This window comes from Bos mutus, chromosome 8, assembly GCF_027580195.1.
Source record: "Bos mutus isolate GX-2022 chromosome 8, NWIPB_WYAK_1.1, whole genome shotgun sequence".
In the NCBI taxonomy this organism is placed as follows: Eukaryota; Metazoa; Chordata; class Mammalia; order Artiodactyla; family Bovidae; genus Bos; species Bos mutus.
This window is the reverse complement of record NC_091624.1, coordinates 64043913-64056687: the sequence shown is the minus strand read 5'-3', so window position 1 is coordinate 64056687 and position 12775 is coordinate 64043913. Positions and strand designations below refer to the sequence as shown.

General features: G+C 42.1%; 2 protein-coding genes across 4 annotated transcripts in view; one reads left to right on the top strand and one right to left on the bottom strand.

Moving 5' to 3' along the window:
- The window catches only part of ABHD17B (abhydrolase domain containing 17B, depalmitoylase), a 48685-nt gene extending 42636 nt beyond the window's left edge, over window positions 1–6049 (bottom strand). Inside the window, exon 1 of one of the 2 annotated variants that reach the window (XM_070375766.1) lies at window positions 5436–6049. The gene's annotated coding sequence lies outside the window, so the exon portion shown is untranslated. Of the gene's footprint in view, window positions 1–5191; window positions 5276–5435 lie in introns of those variants that run through there. The other variant, XM_070375767.1, reaches the window with a different exon arrangement.
- Window positions 6050–6424: 375 nt separating this feature from the next.
- C8H9orf85 (chromosome 8 C9orf85 homolog) overlaps window positions 6425–12775 on the top strand; it is a 72155-nt gene continuing 65804 nt past the window's right edge. Inside the window, exon 1 of one of the 2 annotated variants that reach the window (XM_070375768.1) lies at window positions 6425–6639. In XM_070375768.1, the coding sequence (XP_070231869.1) occupies window positions 6538–6639 (102 nt within the window). In that variant the 5' untranslated portion in view covers window positions 6425–6537. The remainder of the gene's footprint in view (window positions 6640–12775) is intronic. The other variant, XM_005887842.2, reaches the window with a different exon arrangement.

The following is a 12775-nucleotide window of genomic DNA, read 5'->3' as shown; positions in this document are numbered from 1 at the left end:
ATACACAGAAGAACTGTACCAAAAAGATCTTCACGACCCAGATAATCACGATGGTGCGATCACTCACCTAGAGCCAGACATCCTGGAATGTGAAGTCAAGTGGGCCTTAGAAAGCATCACTACGAACAAAGTTAGGGGTAGTTATGGAATTCCAGTTGAGCTATTTCAAATCCTAGAAGACAATGCTGTGAAAGTGCTGCACTCACCATGTCAGCAAATTTGGAAAACTCAGCAGTGGCCACAGGATTGGAAAATGTCAGTTTTCATTCCAATCCCAAAGAAAGGCAATGCCAAAGAATGCTCAAACTACCGCACAATTGCACTCATTCACACACTAGTAAAGTAATGCTCAAAATTCTCCAAGCCAGGCTTCAGCAATGCATGAACCATGACTTCCAGATGTTCAAGCTGGTTTTAGCAAAGGCAGAGGAACCAGAGATCAAATTGCCAACATTCACTGGATTATCGAAAAAGCAAGAGAGTTCCAGAAAAACATGTACTGCTGCTTTTTTGACTATGCCAAAGCCTTTGACTGTGTGGATCACAACAAACTGGAAAATTCTGAAAGAGATGGGAATACCAGACCACCTGACCTGACTCTTGAGAAACCTACATGCAGGTCAGAAAGCAACAGTTAGAACTGGACATGGAACAACAGACTGGTTCCAAATAGGAAAAGTGTCACCCTGCTTGTTTAACTTATAGGTAGAGTACATCCTGCGAAATGCTGGGCTGGAGGAAGCACAAGCTGGAATCAAGAGCGCCGGAAGAAATATCAATAACCTCACATATGCAGATGACACCACCCTTATGGGAGAAAGTGAAGAAGAACTAAAGAGACTCCTGATGAAAATGAAAGAGGAGAGTGAAAAAGTTGGCTTAAAGCTCAACATGCAGAAAACTAAGATCATGGCATCCGGTCCCATCACTTCATGGCAAACAGATGGGGAAACAGTGGAAACCATAAAAGACTTTATTTTTGGGGGCTCCAAAATCGCTGCAGATGGTGACCGCATGCATGAAATTAAAAGATGTTTACTCCTTGGGAGGAAAGTTATGACCAACCCAGAAAGCATATTCAAAAGCAGAGACATTACTTTGCCAACAAAGGTCCGTCTAGTCAAGGCTATGGTTTTTCCAGTAGTCATGTATGGATGTGAGAGTTGGAGTATAAAAAAAGCTGAGTGCCGAAGAATTGATGCTTTTGAACTGTGGTGTTGGAGAAGACTCTTGAGAGTCTCTTGGACTGCAAGGAGATCCAACCAGTCCATCCTAAAGGAAATTAGTCCTGGGTGTTCATTGGAAGGACTGATGATGCTGAAGCTGCAACGCCAATACTTTGGCCACTTGATGCGAAGAGAGGACTCATTTGAAAAGATGCTGAGAAAGACTGAAGGCAGGAGGAGAAGGGGACAACGGAGGATGAGATGGTTAGATGGCATCACTGACTCAATGGACATGAGTTTGGGTAAACTCCACGAGTTGGTAATGGACAGGGAGGCCTGGCATGCTGCGGTTCATGGGGTTGCAAAGAGTTGGACACAACTGAGTGACTGAACTGAAGTACTTGGAAGGTGGAGAAACAGATCCTTTCATTCATTACTGATATACTCTGGAGAGAAAACTGATTGTATCTAATGAAGGTGAAGAAGCAGCTCCTATCCTATGTTCCAGCAGTCTGATACTATTAATAGATTTATATCCCAGGGCAATCTTTCTCAATAATGGCTTTTTAGTTGTAACAAATGGGGGGCACTACTCAATAGATGCCAGGGACACGACACACTTGTGGTATGTAAAGATAATGCTGCCCCATGTCCAGTGACTTCTGAACATTCTGCTGGACACTCATTTAAGGGACCAGAATGAAAAACTAAGGTCAGATATTAATAAATAGGACTTAACACAAAGTATAGTTGCATTGTTTTAACAAAGATTAAGATGTAAAAGAGTGCAACCCCCGTGTAAAGAGAGAAGACTGCATTTTTATTTTTGTTCAAACTTGACTGAAATTATAGTTATTTCAGAAACTTATCAAATCAAATCCCTCTATCGCTATTCCAGTGGCCAACTAAACACATGTGTTTAATCTACTTTAGCAGCTGTCCTAGTCAAGGTGATCCCATCTGTTCAAAGTATCTGACCACTACTATGTCTTCTAGCAGCGCTTCTTAGACTTCTAGGTACACTCAGTTCACCTGGGAATCCTGTTAACATTCAGCATCTTAGTAATTAGGGTAGGACCTGAGGTTCTGATTTCTAACCAACCCCCAGAATTCTGATGTTTTTGGTCTATTATTACACTTGGTAGCAAGATTACAATGTGGTTGAACCTGAGCATTTCACAGTGCAATACATTACTTTGTTATAAATTATTTCTTTATTTTAGTAAGCATATTACTTTATTTAAAATACCAACTGAAGTTTATTATTATGAATTTCATTTAGGACAGTATTGGGGAGGTTGTAAAATATTTGTATAAAAATGAGATATAGGTTCAAGAGCCACTCTGCAGGAAGTCTTCCACTTTACCTAAATAAACATACACAAGAATATTCCCTATGCTGTGTTTAATAAGAAAACAACTGGAAACCACTAAAATCACTAACAGAAACGTGATACAGTCACGTAATAAAACACATACCAAATGACAGTAATAATAAACTAGAGCTACCAGAATCAGCACAGATAAATCTTGGCTTGTTCAGTGAAGAAAGCAAGCTACAGATATAAAAACCATACTTAAACAGTCTTAAACCAATAAAAGAAAAACCATATAATGCTCATGGATATAAAGGAATGTAGTAACGTATAAACACATGGATAGGAAGGATACATGTCAATTTGGGGTTTGTTGTCGGGAGTGTGGAAATAGGATTTAAGAGGGGTACCAAGTATAGGGGAAGCTTTGTTTTGTAGTTATAACTTTCCAACTGGGTAATGAGTGCATGAATATTCATTATGTTATAAGTTAACAGTACTTCTAGTACTATCTTATTTTTCACTTCACCTGAATTGGCAAAAACTTCCTACACAGAAGTTTGGAAAACACTGCTCCAAAGGAAAGGACTCAGAATCAGAAGTCAGGAGACCCAGATTCAAGTCTCAGTTCTGGTTCTTAAAAATTGTGTAGCTTTAGACAATTCAAATAATTAAACTTCTCTAGGCTTCATTTGTAATAAAGTCATAAAGCATCATTTTTCCTCTCCGACTCAGAAGTCTGGGTTTGAGAGGCATATTGGTATGCGAGAAATCTTTAACAGCATAGGAAAAGTAGGAGTAATTTTTGAGAATTAAGAGCAAAACCTTGGATATAGTAGAAATAAAATCTATCAGTAAATCAACCAACTCAATCTATCACCCTACTTTCTTGTCATCACTGATTCTAAAGATATGACACCAAATTATATATTCTTAACACTGGAGAAAATTAGAGTTTATCATTCCTAAGTGATAGCATATGGATAGAGCCTCCCTATTATAACTATGTTTATCCTAATTCTTCACCAAGAAACTGAAATTCATAATACGAAAACAAACTTAGAGAATTGCATTAAAAAATACTGTTATTCACGAAAACAACCAATGTAACATAACCAGAAGAACTGTTGGTTCTCACTGCCCTTTCCTCACAGTGAGCAGGTGGCACATTTTATTAGCCCTATATCACAGATGGAGAAACTGACTCAGATGTGAGATAGCATGCCTGGAGTTGTAGACCAATTCAGTGACAAAACTTGGAACAGACACTAATTGCCTAGTTCTTCTGTGTTCAGTAAATTGCCCAAAACATTACATTGCCATGATGCTTTATGGTAATTCTGTTTGTCACAGGAAATAGAATATTCTTTGTCAGAGGTCATACACATTTCAAAACCGGCAAAGATACTCAAGGAGCAAGCCACTGATCAACTACAGTACTGCACAGCAAGAGACAAAATTAAAACTGCCTAGCCTGCTAAAAATCTAATCCTATCCTTGCCAATTAACCTTATTAATACTAGAGTAGGAGAAAAGCGAGGTCAAAATATGGGTGAGGGTGCTATTTATTTCCTCCTGGATCTCAAGTAATATAGTAATTATTGCCCAACAGGGACCTTAATTCCTTTTTAAGTTGAAGCATGGCTATCTCCACTGCTCTTCTCTAAGTCAGCCTCCACCCCTACTTCCAACAAGCAAAGAACTGGGTACCCAATTAGAACACTGTCAATTATGATAATTACCAAAATATTGGCTACGATTAGATATTAGATAAATCATCCAAATGAGTTTATGCTATAAACATATGAGACAAACTCTTTACCAAAAAACCCTCATTTTATTACGTCTTCTTGTTAATGTAAACAGATGAATGCTATTACAACATGTACCTGACTTTTTACTCAGATTCATTAGGTAGTTTTAAACGCTGACACAAGAACTCCAAAATTCTTTTTACTTATTGGAGCCTTAAAAAAAAGAATCAATGAATTATCTTGCGGATCCAGAACTGTATATCACAAAAAAACTATTAAACATGAATACCTTTTCATAAGCTAAGAGCAAAAAATTAAAGGTCACCCTCCCTGCATTCCGTTACTCACTCTTCTGCTTAACAAATACAGTTCACACTGACTTTGATAAATCAACGTGTCGTTTTAGAAAGTTGTGTCCTGGCATTGGCAGAAATCACCATGGATCAAAGCTCTGAACATTTCTTTAAAAAAAAAAAAAAAAAGCCAGGGTTAAACTCTCTTTAAAACACCTCTTCACAACAGTACAACCTAACTTGACAGAACTTTTCGTTTCAGGGTTCAAAAAATTTCAACAGAACACTAATTTTTCAATTCAAAAACAATTCCTGGTGAGCTTATCCTAGAGTTCGAGTGAAGCTCGATCATCGAGAGAAAAAGACCCTAGAAAGGCCGGACCAGAACACACAAATCACCAAGGACCCGGCATGATTCGATCTAAAAATGAAGGCTGGCACATTCGAGGACATTCAGGAGACAGTTTTCAGGCGACGCGAATTTCACAATGAGCGAGGGTGGGAATGTGAACCTGACCCCATCTTTCCGTCCAAGGGAGAAGAGCAAAAAATGAAATGAGACTTCTCTGCAAGGAGGACCCAAAACCTTCCCCAATCGATCTGTCCGTCCCTCTCCCGCCCTCCGACTCCCGCAGCCTCATCGACCGCAAAGACTTTCCTACCTCTCCCCTTCACCGAACCAACAGACAATCTTCTCAAAATCCCAGATCCGATCGGGAGTGGCTTCTGAGCCTTTCCCAGCGCCTAGAGGAATCCCGGTCGCCAACAACAAAGACGCCTCCCGTTCCCCTCCCCCCGCCCGGCCCCGGCTCGTCCCTCCCGCGCTGCGTCTCCCGGCCCAGCGCCCCCTCCTCCAGCCCGGCCGCAGAGCCCAGGCCCCCACCTCCCCGCCGCGGCCCCACGCACCTGCACCTGAGGGCCGCAGCCAAGGCGTCAGGCTGAAAGGGCCGGGAGGGAACCTCTGCCGCCGCGCTGTCCTCTGCGAGGCGCGATCCACGCTGCTGCTGCTGCTGCCGCTGCCGGACTCTGCCCGCCTGCGGGCGGGCCCGGCCGAGAAGCCGGGAAGAGGGCTGCAGCCCCCGGCGCCGGGACGTGGAAGGACGGCGGCGCCCGAGGGGGCCGGCTTAAGCTCCTGAGTCTCGCCTCGCGCCGACCCTGTTCCTCCACACGGGCTCGCGTTCTGCTGACTAACGGCCCCGGCGCGAGGCGCTGGAGCGGCCGCCTCCGCCGCCGCGGTCGGCTGCTCTTGGGCCTCACGTCCCGCGCGGCCGTGGTCGCAGCTGCCGCAGCCGCCGCCACCTCCCTTTCTGGCACTGCAGACACCACCCAGACCCAGCCAGATCTTTTCTTTTTTCTAATTCTCTTTTCTTCGCTCCCCTACAGCCTGATGGCCGCGGGGCTCGCTCTCGTGGCGGGAGGCTGGAAGGGAAAACCTGGGCTTTGCGGAGAGCTCACTAAGCTAGGAGTTGGTCACTGACTGTAGGAAGATGCCAAAGCTGACCCCGGCTCCAGCCTGCGAGCGGGCAGGGGGAGGGACGGAGTCTAGTTTAGCCCGACTTCCACCAATCACAAGCAACCCGGAGGTGTAGCGCTCCGGAGAGGCTGAGCAGAGTCGGCAGGAGGCGGGGATTGCGGAAAAGGAGAGCCAATAGAAGCAAGGCCTCCCCGCCCCTCGACTTTGATGGACTGCCACATTCGGACCAATGGGGGAATTCTCGCTTCGAAGAAAGCGGGATTTTTACGCCGGGATTGAGAGAGAGAGGCTGAGCGAAGGGGGAAGGATCGAGACTGGGCGGTTTTAAAAGGGCCTTGAGGGCGCTGAGAGGCCTAAGGGTGTCCTTTGACCCCCTCGAGGAGTCACGTGGGTAGGCCGGGGGCGGGGACAGAAAGGCTGGTTAAGTTCCTTCCGGGTCAGTAGTAGAAGCGTGAGCTCCGTGGGATAGTTCCTCGCAACTTACTCTTGCCTGCACCTTCCTTGTCCCAGAACGAGGCGATTGTCGTTTCTGCGATGAGCTCACAGAAAGGGAACGTGACTCGTTCCAGGCCTCAGAGGCACCAGAATACTTTTAGCTTCAAAAATGACAAGTTTGATAAGAGTGTTCAGACCAAGGTAGGAACCTGCCTGTTGCACTAAATCTGACTCCAGGGAGGAATGGTTCAGTGGAGGGGAGAGAAGGAGGAGTTGGCGAAGCCAAATGTGGACCGCAGCCCGGAGTTTTGGCTGCACTGCAGCCCTTTCTAAAATGATATTCCCACGTCCTTTCTTTGACCTGCATGTGTTGTCTCCTCGTAAATATTTATATTTGGCAGTCAACATTTAACTAATTGTATAAAGTGAACGGGACCCTCATCAAATTTAAAATGCAATGGGAAAATCGCGTCGTTGAACGTTCCCAATCTGGATTACATATTTGCAGTAGGAAAACGAGGTTTATGGCGCGAGTGTCTTTTTTCAAAGGTTGCACCAAGTCTATGCAGTCACTATTTCTTTTTGGAAAACCCCAGGCCCATAGGTTTGTAGGGAGAGTGTCAAAGTTCTTAAGGGCTCTTAGCCCAAGTATCTGCACCAACACAGTGGGAATTTCTCTCTCATTTGTAAGATTGTTTTGAGAATCAAATTATTTGATCAATGTAAAAATGCTTGTTTTGCTGTTTATATTTCTTTAGAAGATTTCTTTAAGCTGGAAGCAAATTCAGACTGAATAGATAGCCAAAAGTCTTGGGTTATATGCACCTACTGATTTGCTGTTAAGTATTTCCCCCTCCTCCCTTAGCTGTAAGGAGTGGAGATAATCGAAGACAAGAGCAGCTTGGGGGCAGCCTCCAGTATATCAGGTAAACCTGATATTAACATAAACTGGAGCCCAGATTTGCTAGATGTATGGCTTAAGCAAGTTATGTAATATTTAGTTTCTTTGAGTCTTACTTTGATCACAAATGAGAAACCTGCCAGTATTATTGTGAAGTTAAAGTAAATCCATGTATATGAATAATCTGGATCATAATTAGTGTCCGACAGGTGATTAATTTCTCAACATTAGCTGCTGCTGCTGCTGCTAAGTCGTTTCAGTCCTGTCCGACTCTGTGCGACCCTATAGACGGCAGCCCACTAGGCTTCCCCTTCCCTGGGATTCTCCAGGCAAGAACACTGGAGTGGGTTGCCATTTCCTTCTCCAATGCATGAAAGTGAAAGTGAAGTCCCTCAGTCGTGTCCGACTCTTAGCGACCCCATGGACTGCAGCCTACCAGGCTCCTCCATCCATGGGATTTTCCAGGCAAGAGTACTGGAGTGGGCTGCCATTGCCTTCTCCCAACATTAGCTACAAAAGCAAAATGACTGTTTAGGGTACCCAGGGACTTCCTTTTCCTTTCCTCTTTCTATTTTCACTATACAGATATTTAAGGGGCATCTCTCCTGTTCAAGGACCTATTACATGTGTATACAGTGTTCAAAAGAGTTGACTTCAAGGAACTTACGGTTTTCTGGGTCATGGGACAATAAGCACAGAGATGTATAATTATAAATTCTGATGAAGGGAAGGACAGTTGAGTGAAGAGTAGGGGGGATTATTTTTGATTGGATGCTCAGAGGCCCTCTCCTCGCTCTTAATTTGGTTCAAATTCAGAAGGAAAACCTGGAGCAACATTTGGGAAGACTTTACCAAGTTTGTGCCTGTCATCAATAGGTAAAACAGAGTAAAAAGCTGTGCTGTTCCAAATAGATGTCTGTCTTGTCCTGTATTCTTACTCTAAGTTTTTGTACAAGCATTTACTTCTATTGTTTTTCATCAGGTGATAAAAAGCAGTTTGTTTAATAAGTGAAAGTGTTACTGACTCTTTGCAACCCCATTAGCCTGCCAGTCCTTGGGATTCTCCAGGCAAGAATACTGCAGTGCGTTGCGATTACCTTCTCCAGGGGATCATCCTCATCCAGGGATTGAGGCTGATTCTTTACCATCTGAGCCACCAGGGAAGCCCTGTTTAATAAGTAGCGGCAGTGTAGCTTACTGTGCTTCTTGTCCTTGTGGTACAAGGCTTCTGGAACTTGTACTTCTTGTCCTAGCACTTCTTCCTGGACTTCCTGTACTTTTCATTGTGTGTTTTCTAGTATATCTAACAACCTTGTCATTATGGTTTCAAATCTTTTCATGCATCTCAAGTTCAGTTGATAAGTTTCATTCTGTTTATTACTTTTATCATTCATTGCTTTGTCTCTATTAAGTTGTGAGGAAGTCTCATTTGTACATTGGTGGAACCACCAGGTGCTTTGTTATTGAAGGTGCTAACAAAAACAGCAAGAAATATTTTACTGAGAAAGGATCATCAGGTTGATTGTTCCTGTGTCTTACGGAGGTATAGTAAGGAATGCCACTGCATTCATGGCAAATTCTTGAACCAGCTATGTTCAGCTGTCGAAAGCCAGGATTTTTTTGTAAGCATCTGACGGTGTCTTCATTCCTGTGCTTTACACCAGAAAGGTGTTTGACTCTAACAAAGGAGTGCTAAGATGTGCATGGTTCTCTGTAACTCTCCATGGAGGATTATAGTAACAACTGACTACTTTGTACCTCATTATTTTGTGGGAGTCTTGCAGGATAGTTCCCCTTTTCCTCTGCCAAGTAGTTTATCAAGACTGAAGTTAAAAGTTGGATAATGAGATGTTTTATTGAAGGACAGCTTATAAATTTCAGACAGTATCCCAAAAAGACACAGATGATAGTTGTCTTAAATATATTCTCAAAGAGGAGAGAAGCTTGGCATTCCAAATGCCAAACTTGAACCAGTGAGTCAAAGTAAAAGAGACAGGTTTCAGCTCAACATAAGGGAATTGTCTAATAGTGATTAGCATGCACTAGAATTTTATAACCTCCCTTTCTCTGGGGTTATTAAAAGAAGCCTCTATGGCCATTGGTCTGCAGTACCCTCTCGTGACTTGCAAAGGTGGGTGGAAATGGGAGTAGTTTCATATCTCTTCTAGTCCTTGGTACTAAAACATTGATTATATCAAGACAGGCTTGTGTCCCTTACTGGAAAGGCACTGATGTGTAGTGGAAGGAACCTTGGACCAAGAAAACAGACCCACATTGTAGCTCCTGTTGTGTTTATTTTGCTCTGTGATTTAGACAGTTTACATACAGCTGTTAACCTATGCTACAGGGGCTGATATTATCTTTTGTGTTACCTTCCTCTCTCAGTTTCTGCGGAGATGATTACAAGAAATATTTTTAAGAAATAGTGATATAAATATGCACTAAACATCAGTGTATGATCATTTATATGGACTTGCAGTTGCTCAAAGCATAAAAAGTTGATTAGAAATGTTTGTTGAAAAATACTGAAACACAGAAATGTGTAAAGTAAGTGAAAGTACCTTTTTCCAGGCCTGTTCGTCTTCAGATGTAGTCATTGTTAACAGTTTGATGTGTGTGTTTTTAGACATCTAAGCACAATATAGTACATATGAAATAAAATACATTTCTCCTTTTTCATTAGGAAGATTGGGTATGTCAGAACATAGAGATTAAGCTCTTTCTTTTTTAATGGTTGTGTACTATTCTGTCTTACATATGTAGAAGCTTAATTACTTTTCCTATTAGTAAACTTTTGAGTTGTTTTCAAATTTTCACTGTGACAAATGAAGCTGCAATGAAATTCTTGTATTCATGTTATTTGTTCCACATCATTTATATGGTACGAAACATTGTGGTAGATACTAGGGGTATAAGGTTGAGTGTAATATACAGGCAGGCCTTTAATTGAAGCATATAGTTTGGTGGGTAAGGTGACAGGCATTAAGTAATCTTTTGAGTATGTTAATATGAATGGAAGTAAGAGCTGTGAAGGAAAAGTCCAAGGGAACCTTGAGAGTGTCTAGCAGAAAGTCTTGATTAAGTTAGGAGGGTTTAAGAAAGCTTCCCTGAGATCTGAAGGATGGATAGCATTTAACTGAGTGAAATGGGAAGAGCATATATCATCTTCTTAAGGATGCTATTTGTTTCATACGTGTAGTCAACATTGTTTTCACTAGCATGTTCGAAAGCCTTAGAACCCCAGGATCACATGATCTTATTGATGGGGCAGGAGTCAGTCTTGTGGTCAGTACTAGATCTCACTTTTAGGGGGTAATAGTGCCTGCAACACAGGAGATCTGGATTCTATCCCTGGGTCAGGAAGATCCCCTAGAGAAGGAAATGGCAACCCTCTCCAGTATTCTTGCCTGCAGAATCCCATGGACAGAGGAGTCTGGCAGGCTACAGTCCATGGGGTCCCAAGAGTTGGATATGACTTAGTGACTTAAACCACCAGTGTACGTTACTTAGACGTTTTGCAGATTAAAAAAAGTGATTTAGCCAAAACTTGCTTGGCTGTGCACTTTGGTTTACATAACGCCAGTTGCACTTGAATTAATTTGGGGGGGAACACATTTAATGTGAAGTAATTTGGAGCAGGGGAACACATCCCTTTCAGGAAACTCTTGTTATTACCTTGAAAAGGAAAAGGAAAATCTGAGGCTATATTCTGTAGTTAGTTTTGGAAATGAGGTTTTGTTAATAATAGCTAATGCTTTGTACTTAAGTGTGTAAGCAACTGTGAATACTTGATCTAGATTATCTAATTTGATCTTCAAAATAACCCTAAGACAGATGCTACAATTTCCCCAGTTTTGCCTATTGGGAAATGAGTGCCCAAAATTGTGTTACTAGTATGTGGCTATCCATTGATTAGGTGAGGTCTGTGCTGGGAGACCGCAAAGAACAGGTAAATCAAAAGCCCCTTTTTGTGTATGTGTGTTGGCTGTTGTTTTTTAAGACTGTGTTTTTGTCTGTAGTAGGGGCATTGTAACATTAGATTAGGGTTGGAACAGAGATGAGCTTTAGTGCCACTGACCCTAAACACTGCCTGTTTGAAATGTTCCAGGGAAGGTGTCTCTCCTTGCAAAGTGTTGCCCCTGGAGTGTCACATAACACAGGTGTAGGCTGGTTGGATTGGAGTGGGTCCCATCTAGTCAGCCAGGGCTGTGGAGCAGGGATAGGGCTCTTCTCACTCATTTTGTGTGGAAACAGATGCTAGTTCTGTCAGGTCCCTCAGCTTCTGGTTTAGACAGAAGTTTAAAGGTGATATGATTACATTTATACAGCAGAACAGGATTCTATGTTTACAAGCACCTTTATTCACAATAGCCCAACAAATAAAAAAATACAAATATCCTTCAACAAGAGAATAGATAAACAGATTGTGTTTATCTGTTTAACAGAGAAATACTACTCCGCTGTTTTTTAAAAGCTACTGATAGATGGCAGACATGTAGATAAGTCTCAGAAACATTGTGTGAAGGGAAGGAAGTTGGGTATTTCTCACATCTATAGAAATCTGAACAGTAGTTTGCCTTGGGTGGTGGGGGAATTGACTGGAAGGGGCTCAAGACAACTTTCTGGAGTGATGGAAACATGAAGATCACAAAGCACTTATTGAAGCGCATTGAATTGAGCCTTGAAGGTCTGTGCATGATACATAAATTTTACATCAATTAAAAATAGATATTATAGTAAAATGACTGATTAACCACTCAAATATTGTAAAGTTCTGTTTTTGTTGTTTGCTTTTTTGTTTGGGCACATTGTAGAAACACTGCCTATTATCAGTATTTTTAAAAAGAAAACTATTTTATTAACTTCTCTATAAAAACAAATGACAGGTCAGCATTCTAACATACTGAATATCTTAGCTAACCACAAGTCAAAATAATTCTAGTAGTTGTCTTCTAATATTTTGTAAGCTTGTAAGCTTTTATTTACAAACTCCAGTCATGACACTTAAGTATTGTCTCTCTGTAAGAGGAATTCAGATGATCGTTACAAAGTGGATCTTGGGAATTCCCTGGTGGTCCAGCGATTAGGACTCTGTGCTTGCAGTGCCGAGGGCCTGGATTTGATCCCTGGTTCAGGAACTAAGATCCCAAAAGCCATGTGGTGTGGCCAAAAATAAAAAACAAACAAAAAACCAAACGAAAACTGATCTTGTTCATAAGATTACTGAGTCTGGATCTTATTGAACAGGGTCGAGTCATAGTAATTTAGTTGGCCATGATGCCTGCTCTGTAAGATGAGTGAATAAAACCCTATTGTGGAAAAGGGGACTAGTGGTAAGGCTCGTTTTGTTCAGGGTAGCTTGGGCTCAAGTGATATGGGATCTTTGTCTTATCTCCTCTAGCCCAAATATGCTGTGCTTTAGGAAACGGTCTCATA